The 19,534-nt window shown below is 46.6% G+C and overlaps 1 protein-coding gene across 1 annotated transcript; it reads left to right on the top strand.

The window, feature by feature from the left end:
* Positions 1–418: 418 nt before the first annotated feature.
* Positions 419–19,322, top strand: serpinc1 (serpin peptidase inhibitor, clade C (antithrombin), member 1). Its single transcript, XM_063063646.1, has 7 exons — positions 419–581; positions 2,873–3,282; positions 7,217–7,432; positions 8,459–8,596; positions 13,155–13,548; positions 14,319–14,383; positions 19,048–19,322. Exons 2-7 carry the CDS (start codon positions 2,887–2,889, stop codon positions 19,231–19,233), a joined length of 1,395 nt encoding a protein of 464 aa, XP_062919716.1. The 5' UTR covers positions 419–581; positions 2,873–2,886; the 3' UTR covers positions 19,234–19,322.
* Positions 19,323–19,534: the final 212 nt, after the last annotated feature.

Genomic DNA, 19,534 nt, shown 5'->3' on the forward strand with positions numbered 1-19,534 from the left:
CCTGAATTGACCAATCATATGTTTGACTCACCTCTTGGGGGAGTTGGCAGGAGTGGGGGCGTAGGGCAGAGCAAGTGAATACTGAGGGTCTTGGCCCAGATGATGGAGCATAGAGCCGCTTGTTGTGCATCCAACATCACAAGAGATGTGTTGGCACTGTCACCAGACAGGGCAGAGTGAATCTTCCTTAAAACGGCTCACACAACAATGCAGCCCTCCCTCCCTCTCTCACTCGTACACTGGTGGAATGAAAGCCATAGATTTTTGACTTGGGGGTGCTGGTGTGGCTACTCACGGGGCTTACCAAAGTCCTTCCGTGGCCCCCCCTTCTGCCTCAGGGTGGAAGAGTTCACAGGAGCAGGACTTAAGGGTTAACCACAGGTCAAAACGTGTTTGTTGTGGAGCTTCAATCAGTCTGTCGTTTGCTTTTGCTGTTTGCACAGTTTCGTTAATCTCCAGTGACCTCCCACTTCATACTCACAACCACTGACCCATCTGACTGGGCTGTCTCCACAGTTACTCTGATTCAGGAACTTTTCACCCTTTCATTTCAAACACCACGCCAGGAGTGAAATTCACAGGTACGTGGGTGAAATCCTGTTCCTGTTCATTTTGGATCAGTGTGAGGCATTGTATTCTGTGAAGAGAAATGAGAGTAGACTTTCGGAGTGCCTGTGAGGGCCTGGGGAATGTTGTGGAACAGAAGGATCCTGTAATATTTATGTACGGTAGTTCCCTAAAACCTTGCAGGAAGACAGAGTGGTGAGGAAGGCTTCTGGCGCATTGGATTCATCAGCCAGTACACTGAGTGTAGCAGTTGTAAAAGACACTGGAATATTGCTTTCAGTTTTCATAACCCTGATATGGGAAAGGTGCCATTAAGCTGAAGTGCTGAGGAGATTTACGACGATGTTACCAGAACTGGAAGGACTGAGTAATGGAGAGAGGTTGAGCAGGTTCAGACTTTATTCATTGGAGCACCAGAGAATGAGGTATGATCTTTTTGAGGTATAGAAAATCACGTGAGGTGAAGACAGGGTGAATGCAGCAGCTCTGTAGGGAAAGATGCCTTGTTAATGAAAGAAGTCAGAGGAGAATGGCCATACTGTTTCAAGCTGACAGGAAAGTGACAGTAACCCAAATAACTTTGTTACATCAGTGGTGTGCAGAAGAGCATCTCTGAATGCACAACATGTCGAATCTTGAAGTGGATGGGCTACAGCAGCAGAATATCACGAACAAACACTTAATGGCCACTTTATTAGGGACAAGGAGGTATTAATAAAGTGGCCACTGAGTGCAAGCAAGAGAGGGAGAGATTTAATATGAAACTGAGGGGCAATTTCTTCATCCAGGGAGCAGTCAGTATGTGGAATCAGCTGCTAGACAGAATGTTGTAGCAGGTACGTTAACAGCATTCAAAAGGCAGAGGGATATGGGTCAAACGTGGACAAATGAGACAAGCTCAGATGGGAAACACACGGAAAATGCTGAAGGAACTCAGCAGATCGGGCAGCATAGATTGGAATTTTGATTGACTGGGACTGGCTGATTCAGGTGGCCTGCCTCCGTGCTGTATGACTCTAAGGAGAGTTATGTCCCAGGGCAGAGTGAGGCTGCTGAGATTTACACAGCACTCACATTTCCAGTTTGAGACCTTGTCCCTCTGGGTGCTGCATACCGAGCTTCCACAGACTGCCTTCCCTGGTTGAGAACAGTGTCTGCTTCCGAAGTCCAGAGAGGCTCCATGCTCCAGTCACTCCCGAGCAGAGACCAGGAAAGTAGAAGGTGAAGGAGGAAAGGGGGCAGGGAGCAGGAGAGGAAACAGGATTGGGAGAATAAAGAGTCATGGAAAAATGGAAATGGAAATGGATTCAGGGAAAGGAAGAGATTGGAGGAGTCGGGCATCTGGACTGACAGTTCAGGGAGAAGAGGGCTACAAGCAATAGAATGATCAGGAGAGTCAAAGAGCTCTAGAGCACAGAAACAGGTCCTTCTAGTTTATGCCAAACTATTATTCTGCCTTGTCTCGTTGACCTACAACTCTCCCATTCAGGTACTTATCCCAATCTCTCTTAAATGTTGAAATTGAACTCGCATCTACCATTTATGCAGGCACCTCGATCCACATTCTCACCTCCCTCTGAGTGAAGAAGTTTCCCCTCGTGTTCCTCTTAAACGTTTCACCTTTCATCCTTAACCCATACTCCTTGTTTTAGTCTCACCCAACCTCAGTGGAAAAAGCCTGCTTGCATTTACCCTATCCATACTCCTCATTCTCCAACAAACCAGGGAATAAAATCCCTCAGTACCACCCCTCCCACAGTGTGACCCTCCCTCAGTACCACCCCTCCCACAGTGCGACCCTCCCTCAGTACCACCCTTCCCACAGTGACCGTCCCTGAGTACCACCCCTCCCACAGTGTGACCCTCCCTCAGTACCACCCCTCCCACAGTGCGACCCTCCCTCAGTACCACCCCTCCCACAGTGCGACTCACCCTCAGTACCACCCCTCCCAAAGTGTGACCGTCCCTCAGTACCACCCCTCCCACAGTGTGACCCTCCCTCAGTACCACCCCTCCCACAGTGTGACCCTCCCTCAGAACCACTCCTCCCACAGTGCGACCCTCCCTCAGAATCAGCCCTCCCACAGTGTGACCCTCCCTCAGTACCACCCCTCCCACAGTGAGACCTTCCCTCAGTACTGCACTGGTGGTGGGCCTGCATGTCATGTCAAACCTTGGATTTGCCTCACTTTATCAGAATGTCCCCATGGTTGTGAAGGGCTGTGGCTGTGTATAGAAAGCACAGTAGACGTGGTGGTAAGCCAATGAATTTGCTCATGGAATAACCCTCATCTGGTCGGCCTAGTCTCTCCCTGCAGGATGAGATTCTTCGACTTGCTACTCTTTGCAGTGTTGGTGGGGACTACCCAGCTTCATGTGTCCAACAGTGAAAGACTGTCCCACTGTAATACCAAACTGAAGGACATCCCAGGCCAGCCCATGTGCGTCTACCGAACTCCAGACAAGAGTCACCAGCCAACAGACGGGCGCCAGAAAGCGAGCCAGCACAGTCCCAGGAAACCTCCGGGGAACACGAACCCTCGCGTCTGGGAGCTGTCTCGTTCCATCAGCAAGTTTGCCTTTGACCTGTACAAACGTCTTGCCAGCTCAAAGTCCAACACCCAGAACATCTTCATGTCACCACTCAGCATCTCGACAGCTTTCGCCATGACCAAGCTGGGCGCCTGTGGTGAAACCCTGCGGCAGCTGATGGAGGTGGGTGCCTACAACGTACAGGGTTACTGGTGACTCAGGGGTTCACCATCACTAAGCCACAGCAACAGAATGACACATATGAGTAGGTCACCCAAAGTACCGAATGGCTGGATGGCCGGCTGTATATCCTGCATGCCATCAATGTGGCCTCCCCTACATCGGTGAGACTACACACAGGTTCGGGAACCTTTTTGCCGAGCATCTGCGTTCCATCCACTGTGATTGCCTGGAGCTCCTGTTTGGCAACCATTTTAATTCCCCTCCTCATGCAAGTCGCATTCATTGTGATGTGCAGGGTGTGACGGTGAGGCACGGGTATTGTGGAAAACGTGTTTGTAGCAACATCACTGGCATGTAGGCACAGACAACAAATAGAATATAAAAGATTATACATAATTTAGAGTGGAAAAATAACAAATACAACCAGAGACAAGTTCAAGGTAGTGCAAGAAGTGGTCTGTAGTTTTGTACCCCTGAGGAGGGATTGGGGCAGTGCAGCTTGGTGACTGTAAAAGGGATCTGTTCCTGAACCTGGTGGTGTGGGTCTTCAGGATTTTGAACCTCCAGTGAGCAGAGGACATGACCTGGCTAGTGGGGGTCCTTGATGACAGACGCTGCCTTCTTGAGGCATGACCTCATGTTGATGCTGTCAATGGTAGAGAGGTCTTTGCCAATGATGGACTGGGCTGATTCCATCACTTTCTACAAATTTGTGTCACAACAACATGCCTGTCCTCTGCTTCCTCCACTGCCAAATTGAGGCTAAGTGCAAATTACAGAAACAGCACCTGATTTTCAGATTAGTCTACATCCCAGTGCCAATTTCAGCTAACCCGCTGCCCCTGTCCTTTTCTCTCTCCTTCTGCTCTGCTCAGTTCGTCCACCCTAGTACCCATCACCCCGTTTCTTTAATCTCCTGCACCCACTCCATCTGCCCATGGTCCGTACATTCGTCACACACCTCCCTCCCTTGGTTCTGTGCACCACCTCCCTCTGTTATCAGACTGCACCATCTTCGGCCCTTTGTCACCTCCCAGGATCTGTCATTCTTTCCTCTCCCCTCCCCATCCACCTGCCAGCTCTTGTCCTACCTCTTCCCCTCATCTCCCCTCTAATCTTTCTGTCTAGAGATTAGATTAGATTAGATTCAACTTGATTGTCTTTGTGCCGAGTACATATACAAAGCCAATGAAATGCAATTAGCATCTGACCAGAAGTGCAAAAGAATAGAAACAATAGAAAACCTACAGCACAATACAGGCCCTTCGGCCCACAGAGTTGTGCCAAACATATCCCTACCTTAGAAATTACAAGGCTTACCTATAGTCCTCTATTTTTCTAAGCTCCATGTACCTATCTAAAAGTCTTTTAAAAGACCCTATCGTATCCACCTCCACCACCGTTGCCGGCAGCCCATTCCACACACTCACCACTCTCTGAGTAAAAAACTTACCCCTGACATCTCCTCTGTACCCACTCCCCAGCACCTTAAACCTGTGTCCTCTAATAAATAGTGTTATTTACAAAATAACAGCGAATAAAAAGTAAGTGCTACAGCATACAAATATAAAAGTAGTGAGACAGTCCAATATGGGTGCAGTACTGCTTAGTGCTGTGATGTGAGGTTCAGCAGGGTCACAGCCTCAGGGAAGAAGCTCTTCCTGTGCCTGCTGGTGCAGGAGCGGAGGCTCCTGTAGCACCTACCGGATGGAAGGAGCGTAAAGAGTCCATGGTTAGGGTGAGATGCATCCTTGATAATGCTTTTCACCCTGCCCAAGCAGAGTTTATGGTAGATGTTCTCAATGGTGGGCAATTAGGTGCCGATAATCCGCTGGGCAGTTTTCACTATACACTGGAGTGCTTTGAGGTCCGATACGGGACAATTGCCATACCACACTGAGATGCAGTTGGTGAGTATGCTCTCAATGGTACAGCAGTAAAAGTCCATCAGTACCCTGGGACAGAGATGAGCTTTCTTGATGCTCCGCAGGAAATAAAGGCTCTGTTGCGCCTTTTTGATCAGGATGGAGGAGCTCAGGGACCAGGTGAGATCATGGGAAATGTGGACACCAAGGAATTTGAAGGGTCTTTGCCTGAAATCTCAACTGTCCATTTCCCTCCTCAGATGCTACTTGACCCACTGAGATTATCCAGCATTTCGTGTTCTTTCGGCCCAGATTCCAGGATCTGCACTCACGTGTTGCTCTACTCAAGGAATTAGTTGCTTGCAGACAAAGCCATCAAATGGACAACTATCCTACTGAGGGAATGTCCTACTGAGGGAGGGGTGGTACTGAGAGAGTGTCACACTATAGGAAGGGAGGTATCGAGGGAGTGACTCTCTGTGGAAGGGAAGGTATTGAGGGAGTGTCACACTGTGAGAGATTGGTTTTGAGGGGTGTCACATTTTGGGAGGGGTGGTGCTGAGGGAGTGTCTCTCTATGAGAGGGGTGGATTCTAAACTTCCAACAATAAAAGCTGCATTTATATAGCTCCCCTCATATGGTCAAGGATCTGTGACACATGGTAACTGTTGTTCAAGACTAAACCTGGCAGTGGCCCAGACATGAAGATACTGGGACAGATGTTGGAAAGTCCATGGGAGAGCAAAGGCCTGTGGAGAATGTTGGAAGGGAGGGTGAAAAGGCAGTGAAGTATTGGATGAACAAGCAAGACCAGGAATCAGTGTTGGAGGGACCTCATTCTTCAAGAGGGGCAGAGTATGAGCTGAAGGAATCCGTGGATTTATAACATGGTATTAGACGTCTTGGCCCATCGAATCCCTGCAAAGCAAATTACGGAGAAAGGGAGCAGCCATCTCCTCCTCACAACAGCTGAGTGACCACACCATGACCTCTGACATTCTGTCCTGGGGCCGGAAATCCGTCTGCCAATGACCCGGTGTGTGGTTGAACAAACCACGTCCAGCTTGATAAGGGAATTGTTTATAGAGTGGGGGGACTGGGAGTGTAATGGGGGTGTAATGGGAGTGTAATGGGGATGTGCAATGGGAACATAATAGGAGTGTTATTGAAATGTAATGGCTGATCCAGGCAGGGGTCGAAGAAAGCAAAGACCAAACTTAACAGATACTGTACACTTCACTCCACTCACCCAAACCTTCCTCCCCCAACTCTCCCAATCCCCTTTTCTCCCCTCACTATCAGCGAAGCAAAAGAGCTGGTCATTGACTTCAGGAAGTTGGGGGGGGGGGAGCGATGCACATGGTTCTCTCTTCATCAACAGTGCTGAAGTTGAGAGGATAGAGAACCTCGGGTTTCTAGGAGTGAGCATCAGTAGGCTGTCTTGGTCCAACCACATGGACACAGTGGCCAAGAAAGCCCAGCCCACTGTTGCCTCTACTTCCTCGGGGGGCTGAAAGATCTTGGCATTTCCCTATTGACCATGAACAAGATCTTTTTTGATGCACCTTCCTAAGCGGATGCATTGCAACTTGATACAGCAACTGCTCTGCACATGACTGCAAGAAAGTACAAAGATTTTGTGGACATAGTTCAGCACATCGCGGAAATCAGCCTCCCGTCCATGGAGTCTGTCTATACCTCTGTTGCCTCAATAAAGCAGCCGGCATAATCAAAGATCACCATCCACCCCAGACATTCTCTCCTCCCTTCCATCAGCAGAAAGTACATATCAGCAGGTTCAAGGATAGTTCCTACACAGACTAATAAATAGTTTCCTAGTGTTATAAGATGGTCTCTTGACTTTACTATCTACCTCGTTATGATCCTACATTTTGTTGACTACCTGCACTCTACTTTTTCTGTAGCTGTTACATTTTGCATTCTGTTCTTGTTTTATCTTGATCTACCTCAATGCATTATGAACAGTGCTCAAGACAGGTTTTTCACTGTATCTCAGAACATGTGACAATAATAAACCAATTCCAATTCCCTTCCCAACCCACCACCAGGTCTTTAAGTTTGATACCATCACAGAGAAGACATCAGATCAAGTCCACTACTTCTTTGCCAAACTCAACTGCAGACTGTACCGCAAAGCCAACAAGTCATCAGAGCTGGTGTCGGCCAACCGTCTCTTTGGCGACAAGGCGCTGGCCTACAACAGAACCTTCCAGAACATCAGTGAGGCTGTGTACAAAGCAAAGCTGATCCCAGTCAACTTCAGGGTGAGAGAATTTGGAGGAGCTGGTGGGAGGAAAGCAGAGAAGGGAGGGATGGTCAGGAGGAGGAGGGAAGGGGAGGAGACACGGTGAGGAGGGAAGGATATCTATGGAAAAAGAAGGGAAGGGGAGAGAAGCCAGTGAAAAGAGAGAATGGAAGGAAAGAAGAAAGAAAATCACCCTCCACGGAATGCTGGGGTCAGAAGACATGGGAGCAGAATGAAGTCATTCAGCCCATCCAGTCAGTCCCACCGTGGCAGAGGTTTTCAAACTGTTTCTCCCACTACTCCCTGTAACCTCTAACCCCTTTACTAATAAACAACTTGTCAATCTCTGCCTTCAGAACACCCAATGATTTAGCTGCCACTGCCTCTGTGCCAGCAGGTTCCACAGATTCGTCACCCACTGGCTGAAGGGATTCCTGCTCATCTCAGTTTTAAAGGGATGTCCCTTTACTCTGAGGCTGTGTCCTCAGACCTCAGATTCTGGACTCTCCTGTTAATGAAAACATCCTCTTCATGTCCACTTTATCCAGGCCTTTCAGTGTTTGGCCATGCCACCTTGTGGCCATCCCGCCCCTCCTCCCACTCTTTGCCCTGTGCTAATGAGGCTAATGGGTAACCCCTTCTATGGACCACTGTGCCAAAGATTTTCCACAGGATCCACTGAAGATCCAGGAGGGAAACTGCTCTTCTATTGGAAATCCTGCAACCAATTAGCTGAGACCCATCCGGTCATTGTCAGGAGTGTCCCAGTATTGTATCTCCGGGAATGTTTCAACAAAACCACGTCTACTAACTTGGGTTGATGTTGTCTGAAGAAGGGTTGGGGAAAATCTTTAATATTGTCACCACTTTAAAAGATCAGGTTAGCTGGCAATTTATCTCCTTGTGGGAGCTTGCAATGCACAGGCTATGCTTCCTTTCTGACAATAGCAACTAACCCTCAATGAAACCTCATCTCTGGGTGCGAAGCATTAGGACAACTTGGGGCTGTTGAACGCAGATAAAAATGTTGCTTTTTCCTTGGCAGGAGAAGCCCAAGGTGGCCAGAAACTATATCAACTCTTGGGTGGCCAACAAGACTGAAGGTCTCATCAAGAATCTCCTTCCCCCAGATGCAATAACTCCCTTCACCGCCTTGGTCATCATCAACGCTATATACTTTAAGGTGAGCTGTCACTCCCACACGCTGTCAGTCTCTCTGAGCTCCTGTATATCTGGTTGCAGAGGGGTGTGAGACCTCCCAACCATCTTCAGGAACTGAAAGAGATGGAGACCCCTCATGTCACTTCTTGTTGCTTTATCCCAGAGGTGCCCTGAACTACTGACCCAGGCCAGGATTCCATAATTCAAACAGGAGGAATCTAAGAATGTAACAGTTCCCTGGATGCAAGGCACGGGGATGACTCGAGACTATTGAAAAATCGGAGAGAAACTGGAGCAGGAGAAGGCAGCGCTGCCTGTTCCGTCGTTCAACAAATACAGGGCTGAACTGCAACTTCATTTTTTTCTCCTAGAGCACTGTGTATGGTCTCCTTACTGTGGAGTTATAGAGTCATGAAGAAACACAGCACAGATAGAGGTCCTTTGCCTCCACCAGCCTACACCACCTATGGTGTCCATCCGGCCAGTCTCAATACCAACAACAAATGTTGCACATTTCAGTGAGATCTCCTCTCATTCTTCTAAACCAATGCCAACCTTCTCAGTCTTCCCACTTGACAGATGACGAGAATGAAAGATGATCTTATAGTGTTGGATAAAATCATGAGGTACATAGAGAGGGTCAGTGCACATGGTCTTTGTCCCCAGGGTTGGGGTATCGAGACCCAAAGAGCTTTAGTTTAAGGTGAAAGGGGAGCAACTTGGTTATCCAGACAGTGGTCATGGAAATGTATGGAATGCCAGAGGAAGTGGTTGAAGCAGGTACATTAAAAACATTTAAAATGTACTTGGACATGGATAGGAAAGGTTTAGAGGGATATGGGACACCAATGGACAAATGTGGCCATCTTAGATGGGAATCTTGGTCAGTATGGACCAGTTAAGCTGAAGAGACTGTTCCCGTGCATGATTACTCTATCCACTCCAGTGTGTAATGTTCATGTTGCCTAGACCTGAGGGAACCGTGGTTGAGTGGGTTGTGACTTTTATCATTGACGTGTGGGACAATGAGGGGTGATCTTATAGAGCTGTATAAAATCATGAGGGCCAATGCATATAATCCGTTTCCCAGGACTGGGGAATCAAGAACTAAAGAATTTAAGGTGTGCAAGGAGACATTTAATACAGACCTAAGGACAATTTATTTTCACCCAGAGGGTGGTTAGAATGCGGACTGAGCTAGCAGAGGAAGTTTTTCAGGCAGGTACATTAACATTTAAGTGGTACTTGGACGGATAGATGGATAGGAAATGTTTAAAGAGATATGCACCAAATGTTGGGTAAATGGGACAGGTTTGGATGGGAGTCCTGGTCTGCATGGACTGTTTCCATTCTGCATGACCCTACGTGCTCAGATCTTGTTCACTGACTTCTTATGCACGACCTTATCAAAAACCTTCTGTAATTCCAAATATTCCACATCCGCTGATACCTCCACTTAATACAACTCAATAAACTCCAGTAGGTTAATCAAACATCAATTTCTTTTGATAAATCTGTGTAGACTGTGCTCGATTATATTATTATTTTCTCAGTGTTTTGATTTCACATTCCTTACAATTGATTTCAATATTTCCCAGTTATTGACATCAGGTCAACGAATTGGTTAGACCCTTTCCTTCCCTTCTTAAATAATGGATTGATGCTCATCACCCTGTAATCCGTAGGAATCATTCCAATCACCTGGAAGATGAGAAAAGGGACTCATTTCTCTCCAGAGCCATCTCTCTCAAAATCTGGGATATAGGTCATTAGCTCTTTTGGATTTATCAGGTTCCAGATTAACTGATTTTCCGTAGGTATTGTAACTAGTATGTAAACAGAAGGGATTCTGCAGATGCTGGAAATCCAAAGCAACACACACAAAATACTAGGGGAACTCAGGTCGGGCAGTATCTATGGAAATGAACAAACAGTTGACAATTCGGGTCGAGACTCTTCTTCAGGACTGGAAAAAAAGGGGGAAGACACCAGAATAAAAAGGTGGGGGGGAGGGGAAAGAGGATAGCTGGAAGGTGATAGGTGAAGTCAGGTGGCTGGAGAAGAAGAAATCTGATAGGAGAGGAGAATGGACCACAGGAGAAAGGGAAGGGGCAGGGGCACCGGGAGAGGTGAGAAGGGGTAAAAGACAAGAGTAAGGAATAGAAGAAGAGAAGAAGGGGAGGGAATTTTTTTATCAGAAGGAGATATTGATATTCATGCTATCAGGTTGGAGGCTACCCAGACAGAATATGAGGTGCTGCTCCTCCACTCTGAGGGTGCCTCATCATAGCACAAGAGGAGGCCATGGACCAACATGTCAGAACAGGAATGGGAATCAGAATTAAAATAATTGTTTCCAGGATGGAGGTGTTCCTTTACAGGACATCAGAGATGTCCTTCTTTCAAGAATGGGGTTTCCCTTCTTCCACCATTGATGCTGCCCCCACCCGCAACCCCTCCATTTCCCAAACATCCACGCTCATCCCATCTTCCTGCTGCCTTAACAGTGAGAGAGTTCCTCTTGTCCTCACCTAACACTCCATGAGCCTCTGCATCCAACACAAATTCCTCCACAACTTCTGTCATCTTCAACAGGATCCTACCACAGAACATATTTTTACCTCCCACCCACCCCTCTCCACTTTCCGCAGGGATTGCTCCCTCCAAGGTTCACTTGTCTATTCATTGCACCCCACTAATCTCCCTCCCAAAGTGCTACACCTGCCCATTCACCTCCTCCCTCACTTCTAATCAGGGCCCCAAACAGTCCTTACAGGTGAAGCAACACTTCACCTGTGAATCTGCTGGGGTCATCCATTGTGTCCGGTGCTCCCGATGCAGCCTTCTCTACCTTGTAAATTGGAGGACCGCTTCATCGAGCACCTCCTGTCCATCCACCAAAAACGGAACTTCCTGGTGGTCCAACATTTTAATTCTGATTTCTAATTCCTATTCCATTCCAACATGAGGGTCCATGGCCTCCTCTTGTGCCACAATGAGGCCACCCTCAGGGTGGAGGAGCAACACTTCATCTTCTGTCTAAGTAGCCTTCAATCTGATGGCATTAATATTGATTTCTCCTTCCAGTAAAAAATAAACCTGTTTTTCTATTCCCCTCTGTGGCCCCTTAACTCTTCTCACCTGCCTATCACCACCTCCTTCCCTTTCTCCTATGGTCCACTCTGCTTTCCTATCAGATTCCTTCCTCTCCAGCCCTTTACCTGTTCCACCCACCTGGCTTCACCTATCACCTTCTAGCTAGCCTTCTTCCCACCCCCCCACTTCTTTATTCTGGTGTCTTCCCCCTTCCTCTCCAGTCCTGAAGAAGCATCTCAGCCAGAAACATCGACTGTTTGTTCATCTCCATGGATGCTGCATAACTAGTACTTGTTTCTTGGAGATTCGTAGAGTTGTGCAGCGGATCAGGCCCCTTGCCCCAACTAGTCCATGTCAACAAAGATGTCCCATTTGCCAGTGTTTGGCCTGTAATCTTCTAAACCTTCATGCCTTAAGGCATGAAAATGCCCAACGCAGGCCTCTCTTGGTCTGAGTCAACGTTTCCTCCCTTCCCTTCTAAACCTTTTCAAACCACGGACAGTGCCTGTTCAACTACTGTTACTGTATCTTCCTCAACAGCTTCCTCTGGTAGCTCATTCCACATATGTGTAATAAAGTTGCCACTCAGCTTAAACCTATGCCCTCGAGTTCTTGACCCCCCAACTCTGGAAAATGATTGAGAACAGTGTACCTGAAGTCTTGCGGAAGCATTTCAGCCCGAAACGTCCACCGTACTCTGCCTGGCCTGCTGAGTTTCTCCAGCATTTTGTGCGTGGTTACCCGAACTCAAAGTCTCTCTGATCTACATCACTCCCTGGGGCTATCCCTTGTTTTTGGCACTGGAAACTTTGTCTCCCATATTCCTAAGATTTTTTTTTTGTTTTCTTCCATGGTTACCCAGCACAAAATACCGTGTCCCTCAACCATTTTCTCTTCTTCTGTTAAAAATATTCCCGTCATGGTCTGTAAGGAATCCATAGGGAGGAACTCCTGACTGTGAGTGTCTGTAACTGCCCCCTGAGCGAGGGTTCTGTTGAGAGAATGCTGCTGTTGCCTGTCTCTTCCATTTGGCAACACTTGTCATCTGTAGGAGCTGCAGCAATGTCACTGGACTGGTTCCCAAGGTCAGAAGGGAGTGTCTGTCATCAGGGCCTTTGGGGCTTAACCCAAGGGTGTGAATTGCAGTCTGAGATACCATCCTGATAGTTACTAAAAGGGTCCTGAACCTGTGAGGTTTGGCCGATCAAGAACCTATCAAATTCTGCCTTAAATACACCCAAAGTCTTGCTTACGCAGTCCACTGTGGCAACGGCTTCCATAAATTAACTGCTCTCTGGAAGAAAAAATTCCCGCTCACCTCAGTTCTAAATGGTGTCCTTTTATACTGAGGCTGTGCCCTCAGGTCCCAGACACTCCTACTGCTGAAAACATCCTCTCCATGCCTGTAGTTGGTAAGATTTTCTGTGCCACTGCAGACAGTTTTGTCAGAGAGAAGAACAGTAAGTTTTCACCTCTTTCTGCAGGGTTTGTGGAAGTCCATGTTTGATAAGCAGATGACGACAGAAAGGGAGTTTGAAAAAGTCGCCAGCAGCCAGTGCCAGGTCCCAATGATGCAGCAACAGGGCTCCTTCCGATTTGGCAAATTCCCAACAGAGAAGGTGAAGGTGATTGAGCTCCCATATAAAGGCGACGATGTCTCCATGGTGCTGATCCTCCCCATGGCGGGAGGCAACCTGCAGGAGATCGAGACTGCGCTGAGCCACGAGAAGATGCTGGGCTGGATCAGCAGGCTGAGTATGACAGAGGTGGAGCTCTCCATTCCTCGATTCCGTGTCGAGGATTCGTTCAGCCTGACCAGCAAGCTAAAGCAGATGGGCCTGGTTGACCTGTTCAACCCTGAGAAAGCAAGTCTCCCAGGTATGTGTGTGATGTTCCCTCTGCTCGCTGTCACTACTCACCACCCTTGATCTACCCATCCCCTACACACCATCTTCCAAATCCCTGCTCATCCTCCTCCTCACCCAGTCTATTCCCCATCTCCCACCTTTACCTTGCTTATATCACTCTCTCCATCCCATTCTCCCCACCCTACCTTATGGTCTCTTCAACTTCCCAAATGCTCCCTGACCTTCCCTTCTCCGGTCTGATGTTTCCCTTTCGCACATCTACCCATAACCCTCCCTAAACCCCTCTCCATCTCCCTCGCTACACACCCTCCTCCCTCCCTCCACTCCCTCTCCCTGTCTCCTCAACATCTATTACCTGCTCTCCTCCATCCCTCCATACCATCTTCCTCCCTTTTCATATCCTCTCCCTCCTACCACCATCCCCTCCCTCCACCTACTCTGTCTCCTACCTTCCTCCCATCATCCTCCCCCTCCAATCCCTCTACCTCCCCCTCCTTTCCCCTTCCTTCATCCCCTCCCCCTCCCTGCTCCTCTCTCAACACCTCTGTCCATTCAGTTTCCTACTTCTGGTCACATCCAGATCCCTGTATTCTCCACCCTCACTAGATTGAACTAACCAAGGCTTTGAACCACATCCGGCCCTGTGTACCATTAGTCAGAATCCATTCTGATCAACCTCAGTGCTTCAGGTTTGACAGCAGACAGCAGACTGCAGACTGATGGTGTTTTGTCTCTCTGCTTATTGCACACTGAGAAACATTGACTGTGTTTACCTTACAGGACTAGTTGAAGGATTGCACACTGACCTCTATGTCTCCGATGCATTTCATAAAGCCTTTTTGGAGGTATGTTGTTTTCTGCCTTACCTGTAAATAAGTCTCTGTTTACTGACAGCTGCACTCCCGGAAGCTGTCTCCCTAGTAGTGTCTCCATGTGGATGGAAACAGCCCTTTGGCCCAACTCATCTATCTCCTGGCCATGGTGCCTACCTGAGCCAGTCTCATTTGCCGGTATTTGCTCGATATCCCCTCTGAGACTTTCCTTTCCATATACCTGTCCAGAGGTCTTTAAAATGTTGTTAATGTTCCTGCTTCAGCCACTTCCTCTGTCAGCTCATTGCATATACGGACCATCCCCTGGTCTAAAGGTCCTTCTTAAATCTTTCATCTGTCACTTTAAATTTTAGACGCCCTACCCTGGGCCAGAGACTGTGACCACTAACCTTATCTATGCCCCACGTAAAAGCATAAACATCTACAAGGCCACCCCACAGCCGCCTATGCTCCAGGGAAAGAAGTCCCACCTGTCCAGTCAGTCTAAGCCCTTCAGTCCCAGTAATGTTCTTGTAAGTTTCTGCACCCTCTCTGGTTTAAAGACCACAGGTGTGTGCAGTACTCCAAATGTATCCTTACAACACCTTGTGTAACTGTAACGTAATAACTGAATTCCAGTTTTCAAACCCTGTCTAACAAAGGCAACATGCCAGGTGTCTTCCTCGCCATCCTATCCACCTGGAATTTTGGAAATTGCTGCTCAACTGTCCGAGGGTTCTTTAACCTGAGAGAGTATTTCTGAGAACCCAGTCTGGGCAATAGCAATGCTTATTGGTTTACTGAGTCTGGAATCTGCTCTGAGATAATACGGTGGGAGAGTTCAGACTCTACACTGTTTCTCATTTACAGTATATTTAATTTTCTTCCTTATTAAAAAATTTATTGGCCCAGCCAGCCCATCAATACAGGTCTGTAAATTATAGACTTGTCAGTGACAAACGTTGGAATCAGAATCGTAATCACTGACATCCAATATGTTGTGAAATTGGTCATTTACTGGCTGCAATACAGTACAAGGCATAAAACTTATAAAATAAATAAATAGAGCAAAAGACAAATAACAGATTAGTATTCATGAATTCAACAAGGTAGTGTTAATGGGTTCACAGGCTGTTCAGAAATCTGATGGTGGAGGTGAAGCTATTCTTAAAATGTTGAGTGGGGGTCTTTAGGTTCCCGAACCCCCTCCCCAATTAATGTAACTCAAAGGGGGCATGTCCTGGATGGTGAGGATATTTAATCATTGTTGCTGACTTCTTGAAACCCCACCCCTTGAAGATGTCCTCAGTGGTGGGAGGGTTATGCCCATGAAGGAACTGGCTGAGTCTACAGTCCTCTGTAGTCTCTTGTGATCCTTTGTAGTGGAGCCTCCATACCAAGCTCTGATGCAGCTAGTCAGAATGCTCTCTACTGTACCACTATAGAAATATGTAAAGTCTTTGGTAACGTACCAAATCCCCTCAAACTCCTAATGAAGCAGAGCCTCTGGCCTGCCTTTGTGATCACATTGATGTCTCGGGCCCAGGCAGATCCTTAAAGATGCTGACACCCAGGAACCTGAAACTGTTCACCCTTTCTACAGCCAATACTCAAGGAGTCCTGGTGCATGTTCTCCTGACTTCCCTTTTCTGAAGTTCACAATCAATTCCTTGCTCTTGCTGATGTTGAGTCCATTACTCATAAAGTCCTTCAGCATCTACGCTGACTGAGATGTCTTTCTACATTAATGCCGTTTGTCTTCATTTTGCCCATATCTCTCTAAACATTTCCTATCCATGTATTTGAACAATTGTCTTTTAAATGTTGTCAATGTACCTGCTTCAACTACTCATCAGCAGCTTGTTCCATATACTGACCACCCTCTTGGGTGAAAAGTTGCCCCTATTAAATGTTCCTCCTCTCACCTCAAACATATGCCTTCTAGTTTTACTAACTCTCCTCCCATGGGAAACACAAGGATATTTAGAAAATCATTTATCAGCAGAGGCAATATGGTTTTATGAAAAGGAAATGATGTTTGACAAGGTAAGTGGAGCTCTCTGAAAATGTACCAGGTACAGTGTAAAAGGAACCAATGGATGGAGTAAATCTGGATTTTTATACAGCACTCAGTCTGGTCCAGATGAAAGGTTATTGTTTATTGTTACACCTACTGCATAGTAATTGGGGTTATGTATTAGCATGGATATCCAATATCAAACAGAAAGTAAAGTGATGATAAATGGGTCATTTTAGATTGACAAACTATCTAGTTTGTGTGTTGGAAGCACGACTATTCTCAAACTTTATTAAGGATGTGGATAAAGGGGCCAGGTGAATTGCAACAAAATTTCCTCAGCATAATGTGTGGAAGATTTCAGGAATTTGCAAAAGGATATTGATGGACAAAGTGAGAGGACAACAGTTTATCAGATGCAATATAACATGGAGAGCAAGTTATCTATTTGTGAGATTGAGTAGAAAAGTAGAGTACTGTTTAATTAAGAAATTCAGTCATGCCTGGACATTGGATACGAAATGTATAAAGTTAGCATGCAGATGCAGTATGTAATCAGGAAGACAAAAGGAACATTAATCTTTATAGCAAAGAGAATGAAGTTAGGGAAATTGCATTCCAATTTCAGAGGATGTACTGAGGCCACAACTAGAATACCAGGCACAGTTTTGGTCCCCTTACCTAAAAAGGGACATCATAGGTGGAGGCATTTCAAGGAAATTAACAGGATAATTCCTGGGATCAGAGTTCAAAGTAAAACTTATTATCAGTGTACATACATGCCACCACATAAAACCCTGAGATTCTTTTTCTGTGGGCATGCTTAGCATATCTATAATACAGTAAATGTAAACTGGATCAATGAACAACGAATTGTGCAAATCCAGCTATAAATAAATAGCAATAAATACAAACACGAAATAATGAGATTGAAAAATCCTCAAATGAGTGTAGTTATCCCCTTTTGTTCAAAAGCCTGATGGTTGAGGGGTAATAACTGTTCTTGAACCCGGTGGTGTAAGTCCTGAGTCTCCTGTGCCTTCTATCTGACGGCAGCAGCAAGGAAAGAGCATGGCCTCGGTGGTGAGGATATTTGGTAATGGATGCTACTTTTCTACGGCACCATTTCTTGTAGATGTGCTCAATGGTTGGGAGGGTTTTCCCCATGATGTACTGTGCTGAATCCACTACCTTTTGTAGGATTTCCTCAAAGGCTTAAAGACTTTGGTGTTCTTATACCAGGCTGCATTGGGGTCTACAAGTGAGGAAATCCAGGATTCAATTGCACAGGGGGGTTTTGAGGCCCAGGTCTTGATTAGCTTTGAGGGGATGATGATGTTAAATGCTGAGCTGTAATTAATAAGGAGCATCCTGATGTAAGCACCTTTGCTGTTCAGATAGACTAGAGTTGTGTGAAGAGCCAATGAGATGGCACCTAGTCCTATCACAGTCTCCTACTTTGAAGGGGGGGGGAAGTATATTTGCACTGGAAATACTTTAGTGGAAGTTCACAAGGAGCACTCCTGCGATGATGGGGCTGTCTCATGGGGAGAACTTGGGCCAGTACTCATCGGAGTTTAGAGGGAAGTCAGAAAAATTCAGGGTGTCTTCATAGAGTGGATACTGTGATACTATTTCCCCTTTAAGGTAATCTAGAACTCAAGAGCATGGTCTCCTGATATGGGGATGAAGTGAAATTTCTTCTCTCAGAAGAGTGTAACTCCTGGAGGTCTCTAGCCCAGAGATTTGTGAAGCCTGGGCCATTGAAGGCCAAAATAGACTGATATTTGCTCAATGGAGGCTTGACAGTTATAGGGAATAGACAGGAAAGTGGAGCTGATGTTACTAAATTATGGCAGAAACTCACGGGTCCCTTGGCTACCCTTGATACAATTCCTTATGTTCTGAAGCATGGTTGAGAGTCAATATACAGGCCTGACCTGTAAAGAACAACAACATTTCTACCCTGAGAAAATTTCTGAATTAGGTGGATGTTTTTTGATAACATCATCTCTCAGATCATGGCAGTGTTTTACTCCAGATCATTTGATTCTCTATTTAAATTTCCATGTTGTGGTTGGTTTTGAATGTTCCTCCAGTTCTTATGGACTGGTAGTTGAATAACAATGTGGGAGAATTCCCATGTAGACTGAGTTTCACTTGGTGTCAGCTGTACATGTCCTGAGCTGATTTGATGGGACAGCCTAAGTGAGAAACTTTATTCTAATTTTAACTTGTGCTGTTCCCACCCTAGGAGTGTGTGATGGGACAGTGTAGATGGAGCTTCACTACGTATCTAATCCATTCCATCCCTGTTGTGGTAGTGTGTGATCAGACAGCGTAGAGGGAGTTTTACTCTGTATCTAACCCATTCTGTCCCTGTCCTTTGAGTGTGTGTTGGGACGGCTTTACTCTGTGTCTAACCTATGTTGATTTCATGCTGGCCGAGTGTGATGGGCCAGTGTGTTAGGGATTTTACTCCATACCCATTCCATTATGCCTAATCTGGGAGTGTTATACTTCTGGTATAAAGACTGTGCTTGTACTCTATGCCATCCACATGGTACATGTTCTGCAAGTGCTTGCCAGGGCAGTGTGGCAGCAGCTTGGCTCTCTATCCAATGGGAGGGTTTGACAGCTGTGTACTGGGCCAGCCTGACATGGACACCTTGCCTGGCAGGTGAACGAGGAAGGCAGTGAGGCTGCAGCAGCCACGGCCGTGATGTTGATGGGACGTTCGCTGCGTCCGGACCTGGAGGTTTTCAATGCCAACCGGCCTTTCATCCTGCTGATTCGAGAAGTCGCCATCAATGCCATCATCTTCATGGGGAGAATATCTGACCCCTGTGGTCCAACACGGCAATGAGGGGAATGAATCATATCATCGTTGCAGCAGTTACACAAACTTAATCAAGTGCTTACAGGGTTGTTATCTTATTAAACAAAATAAAGAAAGATAGACTACTCTGTCACTTCTTTCGGACCTTAGGAACATTCTAAAGCACCTCACCATGAACAAGTGTAATTGTAAGGCAAAATACTACAGGTGCTGTAAACTTGAAATGAGAACACAGTACTTGCAGGAAGTGCTCGACCAGTATCTGTGGAGGGAGTAAACCTTTCATCTGCCAAGATGCCTGAGCTGCTGAGGATTTTTGGTTTTGTTT

Source organism: Mobula hypostoma, chromosome 12, assembly GCF_963921235.1.
Source record: "Mobula hypostoma chromosome 12, sMobHyp1.1, whole genome shotgun sequence".
NCBI classification, from domain to species: domain Eukaryota; kingdom Metazoa; phylum Chordata; class Chondrichthyes; order Myliobatiformes; family Myliobatidae; genus Mobula; species Mobula hypostoma.

Excerpts from the sequence above, each read along its gene's own strand:
- serpinc1 (XM_063063646.1), top strand. The coding sequence starts at position 2,887 with ATGAGATTCTTCGACTTGCTACTCTTTGCAGTGTTGGTGGGGACTACC. Across the intron at positions 3,283-7,216 it reads CCCTGCGGCAGCTGATGGAG|GTCTTTAAGTTTGATACCAT; the intron begins GTGGGTGCCTAC and ends ACCCACCACCAG. Across the intron at positions 13,549-14,318 it reads TGAGAAAGCAAGTCTCCCAG|GACTAGTTGAAGGATTGCAC; the intron begins GTATGTGTGTGA and ends TTTACCTTACAG.